Raw genomic sequence first — 13,490 nt, 5'->3', positions numbered from 1 at the left:
GGCCTGCGTTGGACCTTCTGCATAAGGCCTTTCCTCATTCCCCAGGAAGACCTTTCACAGTGCATTGTGTGTGTGCGTGCACATATTATCTATTTTGTGTCTACCTTGTCCAGATTTGTGTCCACGTTACCTCGCCCAGTAAAAACGAAGCTCCTTAGGGACAGGCCACCTAACGCTGCCAGGCACACGCCTGCACTCAGTGATGAACTTCCCAGGAAAATGTAAATCAAACTAACTGGTCTCCCACAACCACCTCGACATTTTTGTTGACTGACATTTTACTACACTGGGCAGAGTTACTCCTGAAACAAGCAGCTCCGAACCCGTGGGTGGTGAAAAAGGCAACTACAAATGCAGGGGACATTTCACATTCCAGCCTCTGCTGGATTCTAGCGGTCTGCCTGCCTTACGGCAGCAGCGGGCAAACTTGCTTCCCCTGAAAGCTGCTCAGTCATCCACGAGTAGCAATTTTCAACTCACTTGGCCTTTCGAGATTAAGATGTAGGGGGCTATTGTGTCACTTCATTCATCAAATTCAAGGGAAAAAACCCAACTTGCTTGTTTCCGGCCATGGGTAGGTGGTGAGAAGTCATGAGAGGAGATCAGAGGTCTGGGCTCAAATCCTAACTGTGCACTGTCTCCCTGCGTGACCCCACCACACCCTTCTGGCACTGTTTCCTTATCTGAAAAAGGGCAAACATTTAATGCTTGTTTGTTGACTGCTCTCCCTAAATACAACCTGCCATGGGTACAGGGAAACTTTGGCCAAGTGTACTACTCTCCTTTCCCACAAAACGGCTTTTTTACTTACAGCCTCTAAAAGCTCTTTGGACCAGTATCTGGAGTGCTGGAATTCACAACGATGACCTGAATGAAGCTGACAAAGAAAGCAAAGGCTGAATGGAGTAAGCCTAGAATGAAGTATTTCGAATTCAGGACCACTGCCTGGAAGATGGGAGGATGCTGGTGGACAAGAGAGAAGAGCAGGTGCTAAACTCTCGTGTGGCATCTGTCTCGTCTGTGACGAAGGGCCAGGTGCACACGTGCACAGAGGTGGCAGTGACCACCAAGAGTCAGAAGCAGCCAGGCTAAAGGCATTTTGTTTTTTGACAGGTAGTCAAGGCTGATACCTTGGCAAAGCACTGGGGAAAGTGTATTATGGTAGTGAGGGCATACAGCAAGAACATCTGGGGCTCCTCCGGTGCCTGTGGCCAATGACGCCCGACTGACCTTAACCAAGTCCTTCCCAAGACCTGGTTTCCTCAGCTGCTACAGGACAGGGTCAGATGAGCTGGCCTTCTCAGTCCCTTCCAGCTCTATCACTACAATCCTATGATACTAAGGAGGCCTTTCTTGTGGAAAGGCTGGAGAGATGCTGGGCGGATCTAAACCGATGAAATGTCCAGATCCCAAAAGTCAATAATTTGATGTCACAGGAAAATGAATGAAAATGCATTATTGAAGAGCTTACTCTATGTGCTGGGCACACAAACAGAAAAGGACAGGCAGTGCCTGCTCTCAAGGGACTACACATAAAACAAAGTTTGGTTGTCAGATGACCTAAGGCTGCAGAGTCAGGGGCAGATGGCAATGCCCACGGATACACAGATGACATCGGGTCCTTTGGCAGGGGCGGAGGTAGCCAGCAGAGCACTAGTGTGCCCCATCTACCTGTGTGTGGCCCTGGGGCTATATAACATTATTAGGAATGACCTGCACAAAGCCCTAAACAGCACACACGGCAAATCTGAAGAAGACACAAAGTCGGAAAGGAGGCTGAAGCAATGAGTCAGGATCCAAAAGGAGATCTTGACGGTCTTTACAAGATGACGGTGGGTTAGTTAGTGGCTTGTCGGAAAAAGACCTGGTAGTTTCAGTGAGCTAGCTGACTGAGCCAACAATATATCAGTGCAGAAAGCTAAGTACTAGAGAAGTACAAGATTTAGGACTGGTGAGGCGATAGTTTTGTTGAATTTCTCATCCTGATTGGAACCCATCTGCAGCCTGGCTCCAGTTCTGGACACCATATCGTATTTCATTCAGGAATGACAGTGGATAGGTTCAGAAGATGGTAAGCAGTATGGGGAGGGGCCACTTAAGGATCTGTAAGGAATTAGGACCAAGAGGTAGAAGATGCAAAAAGGCAAATGTGGGCTTGATGTCGGGACAGATTTCCTAACAATTACAACTCTAAATATGGAAGTGGCTGTATCAGGAGAACTCTTCTGAGGAGATACTTAATCAAAGCTTGGTTGGCCCCTTCCTTATTTCAGGTATGTGCTGAATCAGATGGCCAAGCACCCCAATCCCTGAGAATAAAATATTAAAACCAGAATCTTCCTCAGACACAGACATGACTTCCTCCAACCTCACTCTCAAATCATATGAGATTCAGGGAGCTCAAAGCTTACACATCAAAGTTGCCAGAACTATCAGTCTCCCCCAGCCTGGGCAATGCTGTGTGTATTTCTTAAGACTGAGTTTCCACTGTTGAAATGTGAATTACCTGTCTGGCAGAGAAGTGAACCTAGAGTTCATACCTCCTCCAACATTGATTTCAAATATTTTTGCATGTTTAATTCAAATTTGCCCCTAAATCCAACCCAAACATTCAAGTCCCTGCTATACAAGGCATTAGGCCCAAGGGCAGAAAACTAATGTTAAGTGTTCACCCAGCAAAGCACTTCACAGAATCCCCTAGGAGACCTCCCCTCTTCCTCCTCCGAGTCAGAGGTAAAGCCAGAACAAGCAGCCCCTCCCAGGGCACTGAGTGTGAGCAGAGTGGAGGGGGGGGGGGTTGGGGTGGGGGAAGAGTTTGTTTCCAAAGTGGCAGCACTGCAGGAAGGGACTCTTCTGTACAATTCAAGGCAATCACAAACCCTGCCATCCTGCCTGCCCTGCAACGACCCTAAGTGCCCTCCTTAGCTGAAAATCTTACGTGTTATATGTTATGAAAACAGCTCTCAATAAAGGGAAGCTGAGTAACATTATCCTGAAAACTCATTTTCAACACATAAAATCCTTTGCTTTTAATTGATCAATTTGAGAAGAGCAGTTTCATCTGTAGCTCGGGAAAGTCTTTTTTTCATGGAATATCACTCTTACTTACCGGTACTTAGCAAAGACATTAAATCAAAGAAGGATTTTGTTTGTTTGTTTCTGGCTAAGATAACATAGGACAGAAAGACCTGAGCTTGGTTTAATTTGTAAAACAATTACCTTTATTCAGCAAAGACCAGTGGGGTCATACGACCCAATTCTGAACAATGCAAAGAAAAAATTTAGAAGCAACATCAGCTGTCCTTTTCAAGTCACTGTTATTGACCGAGAATGTACATTATTACAACTTACCTAACATGATGGAAAAAGTAGCAGACTGTTACTCACCATAAGCATTATACATCTTGGGACCCAGATCTGGACGCACGAAATAGTTCGGTAATCTGGAGGCCAAATTCAGTTTGCCATCTCTCCTGGTGTACTCAGGCAATGGGATGTTTGTCATCAAATCTTCAAACCTAGCAACAGACAATTGTGAATCTCTGAACTGGGACACTGCTTTTCTTGTAAATTTAACAAATGTATGTTTTATTTCCTATGAAAGTACACATTTAGGGACAGCTAGGTGGCGCAGTGGATAGAGCACTGGCCTTGGAGTCAGGAGGACCTGAGTTCAAATCTGCTCTCTGACCAGACACTTAACACTTCCTAGCTGTGTGACCCTGGGCAAGTCCCTTCACCCCAATTGCCTCGCAAAAAAAAAAAAGTATACAAATATCTACCAAGGAAGGGGACTGAATAGTTTCAGTAATACTAACAGCAGTTGTAGATAACTGGACTTGTATTTCTTTCTCAGTTGTGACGAGCTTTTTCATCCTTCCTTTCTGAAGGAGACTGTAGCACGTGGCTCACACTCCTCCCCTCCTCCCCAACACCTGCCTTTTTACTAAAGGATTTTAACATTCAGAAACGTTCTCAAACTCATCTCTAACCTCCCAATTGCTTGGTTTTCTTACATCCCAAGATCTTTTCCTTCACTCTCCACTAGGCAGTCACGTGCTGGATCTCATTATTATCTAGAATGTGTTCCGTTTTCCAAATTAAAAGTTGTAACCTTCAACCAATTCCATCTCTCACTACACCTCACCCCTAAAGGCGTCATCGACACCTCCAATCCGTCTCCCCCTCAGTATCTCCCCAGGCTGTGCCCTGCTCGGACTCCCCTTTGCTCCCTCTCTAGTGCTGAAGCTGGAGTCAGCCACATGAACACCACAGGGTACTCTGTTCAGCTCTGGCCAAACCTCATCTTGATTCCCACCACCTACCTCTTCTGTTGCTCCTCATGTCCTACTGAACAGTCACACCATCAGGCTACTTTACAAATTCATGCTAGCCAAATTCAACTGGGTCCTCGCTGCCGCGAGGCAATCAGTCCTTTTGGTCCACTCTGACAAAAGTAAGGCCATTTTCTCCTTAACTTCCTCCATCTTAAACCCCATGGACCTCACCTAGCACTCTCTCCCCTGGCCTCTGACAAGATGTGGCCCTCGGTCCCATTTCTTCCAGCAGACTGACACCTCAAATCAAGCACCAATGCTCTAATCTATACCCTCTCCCTGTCTGCTAGCTGCTTCCCTACCACCTCCAAAGATGACCAAGTCTCTCCATCTGTTAGACCCTACCATCCCCCTCAAGCGATCCTTCCATTAACTCCCACCTTCCCATCTGGTGGCCCTGGCTTCTCCCTGCTGGTGTTCACACAACACAATCTATCCGCTCTGCATTTTCACCTTTGTTCCCCTGTCCCCATTTCCCCCACCCCTGCCCCATGCCTGCCATTCTCTCCCTCATCTCCCCCTTCTGGCTTCCTTCCAGTCTCAGTTAAAATCAGAATATCTGCCAGAAGCCTCTTCTCTTTCCCCTTACTGCTATAGTGCCTTCCTTCTCAGATTATCTCCATTTGATCCTGTGTTTTACATTTTATACATTGTCTCCTCCGTTGGATTGTAAGTTCCTTGAGGGAAGGGGCTGTATTTGTCTTTCCTTGTTTCCTCAGCACTTTTGCTTTGTGCCTGACACACAGTAGGCACTTATTTATAAATGCTTGTGGAGTTGACACTTTCTCGGCAAAGACTCACGTATCTCCCTCATCCTCCAACACATTATTTTGGCATCCCAAATATACTGAGAGAACTGCTAATGGCTGGGACCCATAACCATACCGAGAAGGCATCATGTCTCTGAAATCTTCTCCTGGAGGCCAGTCCTTAAGTTTCAGTACCATCGGTTCCTCGTCATTTTTCAGGCGGCCTTAAAGGAAATAAAAACAATCAAGCGCTGTTGCCGTGTCTTCTGCCCTTCCAGAATTTCATTAACATCAAGCTGGTACAATCCACAATTTCCCTCTGACTACCAAAAGCTGCCTGATCCTTGCCCTTTCCTTCTAACACTTTAATGTTAGAGAAACAGCATGGTATATGACCTCTAATAAACCGTATCATAAGGATCTTTTTATCTTCAGAGTTTTCTAGACAAAACTCTTAGGTATTTCGTATTTTTATTTCACTTGCTACTTTTAGCAATTAGAAAGTTGTATTCAAACAGGTTCTCCTACTCAAATCCTGTCTGCCCTTCATTCTGATGTTCCTTGAAATCAAGCCCCACATGGTGCTCTGGAATCATCAGAACACTGGCCCTGACACACAAGAGTGAAACAACTCTTCTCAGTGCAATGAAGCAGGCAGTCAGCCCTTGGTCAGCTGAAACCGGCACCAAAAAGACGCCCCCGAACTGATCCGGTAATGCCAGAAGGAACAGTTAGTCTGGTTCCCAGCAGCTAGCCTCCCAGTACCACGGTGGCACTACCTCTACCACTGATATTGCTACTCAGGATGCCTTTTTAGCCCCATTTCACACGAGTACGATATCATCAGCAGGAGAATTTATGAAATCAATTTCATAAATCAGAATTCTTTAGCTAGCCTCTGCCATGCCATAATTACTTTTCATCTTCAAACACTTGTTTCAAGGAGCTATCACAAAACATGTCAATTTTAAACAACCATACTTATTCAAATGGAATGAGCCCAAGTGTTTCATACTGTCTGTGGAAAATGAGATCCTTATCCATTTATATCTTATGATAGCCTCATCTTTAAAATGAGAATGGCTTCTGTAGAAAGGTCAAATGATCCTTAATCAAGTCTTTCACTTTCTTCTGTTTCATTTGCGGGGCAGATGTGATTAATAAATGTTTATTAATTGACTGATATAAAAAATTCTATCTTTGTCACAAATTTATTTTACTTTATTTTTCTTAATCAGAATGTTAATTAGCCCTCTCTGGCACGAGATAATCTACTCAACAGGTACTGTACTACCTGCTTACTATGTGCCAAGGCAGGTACTCACACACAAAGGATACGAGGAAGAAGAAAACTCTCAATCGCTCCCTGTCCTCAGGGAGCGGACATTCTGCGGGTGTCTTTCACAAAAACCTAACAGTATATTACGCTCTGATCCCACCTCAGCTTTCGAGCCTTTCTCTTAAGAGTCTGTTACCTTCAAACTGGCTACTTTGAACAACTGGAAAAAATCATGCAACTCCTACAAACTGCTTGCTCTAACTGTCTAACTTAGTAAGTGAAGTGATACATGTGTTGTATTTTTAACTGAATGAGATGCTGTTTCTCAGCTAGTGCTTTCAGACCTGTATTTCATCTTGATATCAATTAAGTTATGTCCATGCAGAATCTAATACAATACAATGAAATAAGTTTTATTTTTAAAAATTCATCAATTGTATCGAAAATTCCTCTCAATACAGAAGTCAAGCGGCTAGGTGCCCTAAATGGGGTCGACAAGAGTTGGACTGAAACAACCCAACACCACCACCACCTCCAATAAAAGGCCACACAGTCTAGCTCCTTTCAGCATGCCTCTCAAGTTCCCTTCAGGGTCAGCCCAATTCCCAGCACACTACCACCATCTTCCTTCACACCTGGACCCTTGTGGTACTTACTTGGGATATCTTCAAATCCATCCCAGAAATCTCCTACTGTGGCTCCTGTAATGATCTCATTAGTTCTGCAGTTGACTAGATCTACCTCCTGCTCTCCAAACTCCTTCCGGAAGGAGTCAGGTTTCCATAGCTCTGCATTCAGTCTGTGATGCACTCCAGACACCATCACGGGCTGTAAGGAGGAAAGAAAGAAAGAAGTGTCAATGATCTTCTCTTCACGCCATTTTTCTTTACCTGATCTCAGAATCTCTCTCTCCTTTGCACTCTGTGTTCCATGGGTACCACTAAATTGGCATGTCTACTTGCCCATACTCTCTCTGTATGCTTAGAGTCAGCCTCTCCCCAAAATACTTTGTATCCTATTCACGATATTTGTTTACTGACAGTTTTAAATTTCAGTGTCTTCATCCTAAACTGATTTTTAACACGAAAAGCCTCAACTTCCCACAAAAGAAGAAAAAGCTTCCTCTGCACTAGAGACACGCCCGAGTCTTCTCAAGAACAGCAGTCAACGGGCAAAGGAAGTAAGAGTTATACACGATGAAATCTGCTCTCGAAGTACGAGAAAGCTACTTTTTATGATCCAATCTGTTGTCTAGCCCTATTCAAAAAAAACTGTCCCAAACCTTTATTCAGCACAATAGAAACTGCTATAAGAAGACTATTGAAATCCAACTGCATTACCCTGTTTGTGAAGGCTTTTTCTTCAGTTATTATATATATATGCAGTTAACTTGGTATTTAAAACTCTGACCACAAACAAATTCAAAAGCAAGTTCCATCAAAACAGCCTAAGTGTGTTTAGTTTTCTATAAATCAATAGGGAAAAAAATCTCAAAAGTTCCGTTCAACAGAAAATTTTCTCTTCCCATTTATTTCAACAAATGTTCATTGGGATTATAAAGGATCCTACTCGGGCGTAGGGAAGAAGACATTGATAGAGATGTACATAAGCTCCTTTAATGAAGCTATCATCATTACAGCACTAAAATGGGAAGTGAAACATAAACAAGTGTAAACGCTACATAAATAATTGAAGTTTTGTCTTCAAACTTACTTTTTTGAACATTGCAAAATTTTTATATTTAAACAAGTGCTGTGTTGTCTTTCAAAGTGGACGTGTGGCCAGTCAAATAGTGCACACCTCTCCATTAAAAGCCAGTCAACGAACCATAAGATAAAAAGAGTCAAACTCCATTTTACTTTCAACTCAGTCGGGACCCCTCAGAAATGGTGCTGCAGAGTCAGTCGACCAACCACTTAGCCTCAGTAAGACTTCTGGCCATTTATTAAAAATGAAATTTACCCTTTAGGAGAAAAGATCTGTTATCACTAAATTCTAAATAAAATGCCAACCCAAGGCTCTCAAGAAAAGTCAATTCTTAAAGAGGCACTCCAAGGAGGATTCGTACATTGGTGCAACGATCTTGCTGGATTAAGTACAGAACGCCCCAAGTCCTTAGTCTAAAGGGAACAGTGTTCATTTGGAAATCTAAATCGGGGCACTTACAGCAAAACGAAAAAACAATGCTCCTACACTACACATCAATTATACATATTTCATACGACCAAGTAAAAAACCGATGGTACCAACGATCTCTTATTAAGGGATGACTTCAGGGAAGAGGACACAGTTAAGCCAGAGATACGAAAAGGGCAAAGGCTGACCTACCTGTCCCTGTTTCCAACACTCCCTGAAGACATTCCAGTTATTCCTATGGTTGGGCTCCTGTAGACACAGCAAGCGGTTATCGCACAGCCAGTAGTGAGGAGTATCAAATCCCAAAATGCTGGGCTTGATAACCAGTCCTTGAGGTCTCTTAGGGGCGTCACACGGAGTCGTCTTCTGAACCAACGAAGCAAAGATGTCATCCAAGATTTTTGGTGTGTTCTTGAGGCCATTTTCAGTCTAAACTTACAGGAAGAAGAAAATAAAAGTATTAAAAGCATGTAGCCCTCGGCCTCCAAAAAAGCCTGACGTGCAGTAAGTCAAGTACGTACCGACCAGCATGGACATTAAGATCAACAGCTAGAGGGCGAGGTTAGGAAAGGGTGACAAGAACCCACAGGGAGGGAAAAGCCGTCACAGGAGGAGATCCACCCACACTGAGGCCGTTGGTCATATAAGCACAGTTATCTCTTCCACATCACAACTTTCCCTGTTGCAGTTTTGATATGTTGAGGGTTGGCAGAAGAAATTAAATAGGAATCTTGGGGGAGTTTTGTGGAAACCGCTGACAACACGAAAAGGCCAGCGGACGACGTAGGAAAAGTTTAGAAATTCAAGAAATACATAAAATATATGGTCAGTATTGATGAAAAAAAGAGATGGAAACGCGTGAAATTGGAAAACTTCTTTTTTCTGGTACAAAGGAAGGGCCAAAACATTTTCTGCAGATTTTCCAGATGAGATAACTATAGACTAGTCTGAAAAGACTCTCCCCATCCTTAAGTTATCACCAGTTGCACCCTCTGAAGGTATGCAGCTAGTGTGAACAATAAATCTCCTGAAGTAGTTGCATGTATTAAAATCCACACGATTTGAGATTATGATGCCAAATGTCATAACTGGTTCTAGTCCAATGGAAATGTAGCACAAATTCAAATGATGAGACCACTTCAGAGGATTCATTATGGGCACTGCTCAGGACCTAGCAGAAGAAGCTTTAAGAAGCAGCCAATGACTATCATTACATGCTCTCCAAGTTTACTTCTTGTTCCCGATAAGACTAAAACTTAGGCATACCTTCCCTCCAGAAGAGTTCAGCAGATTCCGGAGAAAACCAGAGCTGTTGTTGCTTACAGGGGTTAATATTGTGCTGTTAAAGGTGTGTAGAACAGTAGGAAGTTTAGTCAAGGTGGGTAGAGACTGGAGAGATTTGTTTTCATTTTTTAAAGTTGGCATTGTGAGTGGTTTCTCTAAAAACAAAGAGAAAAATCTAAATTAAACTATAAAGTCATGCCAATCCCCTAATAAGAGAATTTGTAGCGTAAAGCCTTAAGAGACTGAAATAAGAAGTGTCAAGAGTATACTCAAAAACTCTATCCAAAACAAATACATTTTAAAATAACCATTTTAAAAACCAAAACCAAAAACCCTCCCACACACTTTTGAAACGATTTAATTTCTGTGTCTAAAGCATAGGAAAAACCAAAATGGCAGAATTAAGAGTTCTGATTCTCACCAAGTATACCTTAGTGTTTTTTTCCCCTCTCCAAAAAACAGTTTTATTGGGCAGGCACTATGAATTCATAGTCAAATTGCTCGTGGCCTTTCTGTTTTGTAGGGCCAGGAAAGAAGAAGAGCTAAGAATGAGGGTGAGGTTCTGACTCCATGCCTAATCCCCTAGCCGTGATGCCTGGAGACTTCACTTTTCCCTTTCCATAGTGAGCTAACGTGTATACAGAAAAGTCCAGCCTCTACTAGGTAGCTGCTCAGTAGCAGCTGCACCTGTGCTCCCACATCAGAGCTGGAACACTTTAAGGCCCCTCAGAGAATAACTTATGGAGCTGAAGGGCTGGAGTTATTCCAGATTAAACAAAGGAAGACTGTGTAGGGGAACAAAGTTAACTGTAACAAGTTAAATTATGTTTTAAATGGGGAAGGAGAGAGATACTAGGGTAAAGTAAAATAACTTCAACTACTTTACTTGAGGTTAGTAAAGTAAAAGCTCAAGGATTTAAACCCAAATTTAAAAAAAAAATACCAAGGATCATCCCACAGATTTTAGGACAATCATTCAGACTAACAATGCTAATTACATTCAGAGTGATTTACATAAGTAAAGGTGGGAAGAAGGGGAGAAAATGTCAGTCCTACAGCCAACTTAACCACCACAGTAGCTTTCCCCGTGGCCCTCCACCTGGAAGATGATTAGTCTGTGCTCCATTCCATGGAAAACAACTACTTCCCTCGAAACAAGTCTATTCAGCATTCAACAGGGATTTTCAGGTTCGTGGCAAAAACCATCTGAAGGGCACATTCAAAAGCATGAAACAAAGGCAGTAGGACCTTAGGCACAAAGTACCTGGTCTCTCTGGACTTCAAAATTTATCAGCAAAATAAGGATGTTGAAGCACAAGCCTCTCTAAGGTCTTTTCCAAGTCCTAGATGACAGGGTTCCACTCACCCTTGTTTTCCTTGTTAACATTGCCACCGGTTAAGTCAGCTAGCCAGTTTAAAGGAGAACTAAGTGGACAGACGGGCTTGGTGCCACAGCTTGGCTTTGTAGCAGGGTCACAGCTCCCATTTGCTGGGTCCAACACACAGTTATTTCGCTGGAGGGCTGTTCCTAGACTCAGCTTTTCTCCAGCTAAAGAATTCTGTTAAGAAAAAATATAAAAAGCAGTTGAAAATAAGGCTTTTCTTCTCCCCACCTCCTTAAACTAACCCAACAAGCTATCCTACAGGGTTGGCTAACACGAGAAAAGTGAGCAAACCTATACAGCATTAACATTATAAGCAAAAAGTAGTGAGAAATTAATTTCAGCTTCTGAGAAAATAGCAATACAGGTGGAAAAAACAGGACTTCAAACCAAATCTTTAATTTAATCAAAGTACTATAAATTCCACTCCCCTTAAAAATGCTTCCCTTACCCCACCCCTCCCCACACGATTTACATTTTAAAGCACTGTTTCTATAGCAAACACTTGACATGGAGACTGCCTATACCATAGCAATTTAGAGATAAAATAAAGCTCGGTGGGTGAGAAAAAACTAAGGATAGAGGAAAAGAAGGTGAGAAAGGAAACCTAAGCATCAGAGTGGTAGACACGAAAGGGACTTCAGGACCTCATCCCCAAACAGTGATGTTCCCAGCCTTTGCTGTTAAGAGTTCTAGGGAGAAGAAACACACCATCACCTGCCCCTTGGTATAGGGTGAATTGTTATCAAGCCAAAATCTACACCAGCGATTCCCCCCAATTCCTCACTCTGCCCCCCTACGGAGGTACCTCACCTGACCCGACCGTGGGTTCATACAACGTCTGACGTTGAATACAGCCGGGAAACTGTGAACAAGTGGCGGCCTCACTGGGCTTCAGTCTCCCCAGCTGCAGCACCTGCCCCAAGGTGCATTTGAAAGCACTTTTCAAATGTGACAGTGCTACATGGGCTCTATTAGCATAAGGCGAAACATCACGATACAGGACAGCACCCTTGACCACGCCAGATGGCTTCTCTGGACACTCGCCAGTCCTTAAAATGTAGGCCTCGAACCGATGTGGTCTCACTGCGGCAGAGTACAGCACAACTACCATAGCCCTAGGGCTGGACGCTACACTGCTCTCAACAGGAGCCAACCTCCCTCCAGCACCTTTTTTGGCTCCCATGTCATGCTCCTGATTTCCATGAAGATTCTAGGGCACTAGAGGCTTTTGGAAAGGGTCGCTGTTTAGCCACACCTTGCGCTCTCCTACAGGTGAAGCTGATTTTTGGAGGCCAAGGCTCTCTACTGGCTCTTCTTAGCTCTCCTCTCACTCCATTTGGCCCTGTGTTCTAGTAGGCCTTTTACAGCCTGACTGGCTAAAACGTGTGCTCATTAGCACTGTCTGAATTAGTGTTGCCTTGTCATAGGGGCCAGTGTTATAAAGATGACCCCAGACTCAGTTCTGAAGACTGGTGTCTCAACGACTCTTTATTAAAGAGGCTGAAGTGCATCATTTCCATTCCCTCGAGAAGCAGGCGCGCTTGGAGGAAGAGAAAATGCTCGCCAGGGCAAGCTTTATAATGGCCCAACTCCTCCCTTCCCGATCAGGACTGGTCCTAATCCTTCTGGGTTACAATCTTCCTTATATGCCCCACCCCTAACATACATTATGTGCCTAGAATTGTGTTATTACTTCCCCTCCTGGACAGAGAAGTTAGCCTGTCTGTGCCGATTTCTTATCTACTTCTGTGGAAACTTAACTCTTTCACTTCTCACACCAGTAATGCAAACACACTGCACTAGAGACTGCCTACCAAATAACAATAAATCATTAGTGACTATTTCGGGGTGAAGCCTATGACCTTAACTCATGCTGGAGTGCACAGAAAAACTGACGAATAGCTGCCCAAATAACTTGGAACTATTCTGAAATCAACCAGGACTAGCAGACAGCCCGAGAGCGGGAAAAAGACAAACTCTCAGGGACACCACTTTTTCACTCCCCTCCCCCCCCATCCTAGAATCCATTCAGGATACAGAGCAGTGAGGGTGGGGGGTGCGAAGAAGGAGGAGAAGCACTCCTTTTCCTTCAGGGTCCAGAACTCCTCTAGACTTCCCGAGGGCTCACCAGGGCCCAGATGAGGTCACAGTCACCCATGTTATTCCTTTGCCCTGCAGGCACTGCCGTCTGCCCACCTCTGTGCCCAACAGAACCCCAGGACAGTCATCCTACCAAGCGATACCCCCAAAGGGCCCTTCTGGGCACCTCCTCCCTTTGGGTGATCAACAAAGTCCAGTTCTTTCTAGCTTCCACACAGGT

The 13,490-nt window shown here is 43.9% G+C and overlaps 1 protein-coding gene across 4 annotated transcripts in view; it reads right to left on the bottom strand.

The window, feature by feature from the left end:
- KDM3A (lysine demethylase 3A) overlaps positions 1 to 13,490 on the bottom strand; it is a 115,311-nt gene that overhangs the window by 44,164 nt on the left and 57,657 nt on the right. For all 4 annotated transcript variants that reach the window (XM_020969453.2, XM_078149292.1, XM_020969454.2 and 1 more), the window contains 6 exons: positions 11,152 to 11,344; positions 9,768 to 9,940; positions 8,694 to 8,930; positions 7,022 to 7,193; positions 5,223 to 5,310; positions 3,388 to 3,518 (listed from right to left, as the gene is read on the bottom strand). In XM_020969453.2, coding sequence (XP_020825112.1) covers positions 3,388 to 3,518; positions 5,223 to 5,310; positions 7,022 to 7,193; positions 8,694 to 8,930; positions 9,768 to 9,940; positions 11,152 to 11,344 — 994 coding nt within the window. The remainder of the gene's footprint in view (positions 1 to 3,387; positions 3,519 to 5,222; positions 5,311 to 7,021; positions 7,194 to 8,693; positions 8,931 to 9,767; positions 9,941 to 11,151; positions 11,345 to 13,490) is intronic.

The sequence above is a fragment of the Phascolarctos cinereus genome, unplaced genomic scaffold, assembly GCF_003287225.1.
Source record: "Phascolarctos cinereus isolate Bilbo 61053 unplaced genomic scaffold, phaCin_HiC Scaffold_2;HRSCAF=192, whole genome shotgun sequence".
Lineage (NCBI taxonomy): Eukaryota > Metazoa > Chordata > Mammalia > Diprotodontia > Phascolarctidae > Phascolarctos > Phascolarctos cinereus.
Note: the sequence above shows the minus strand (reverse complement) of the source record. Positions and strands in the feature narration are given on the sequence as shown.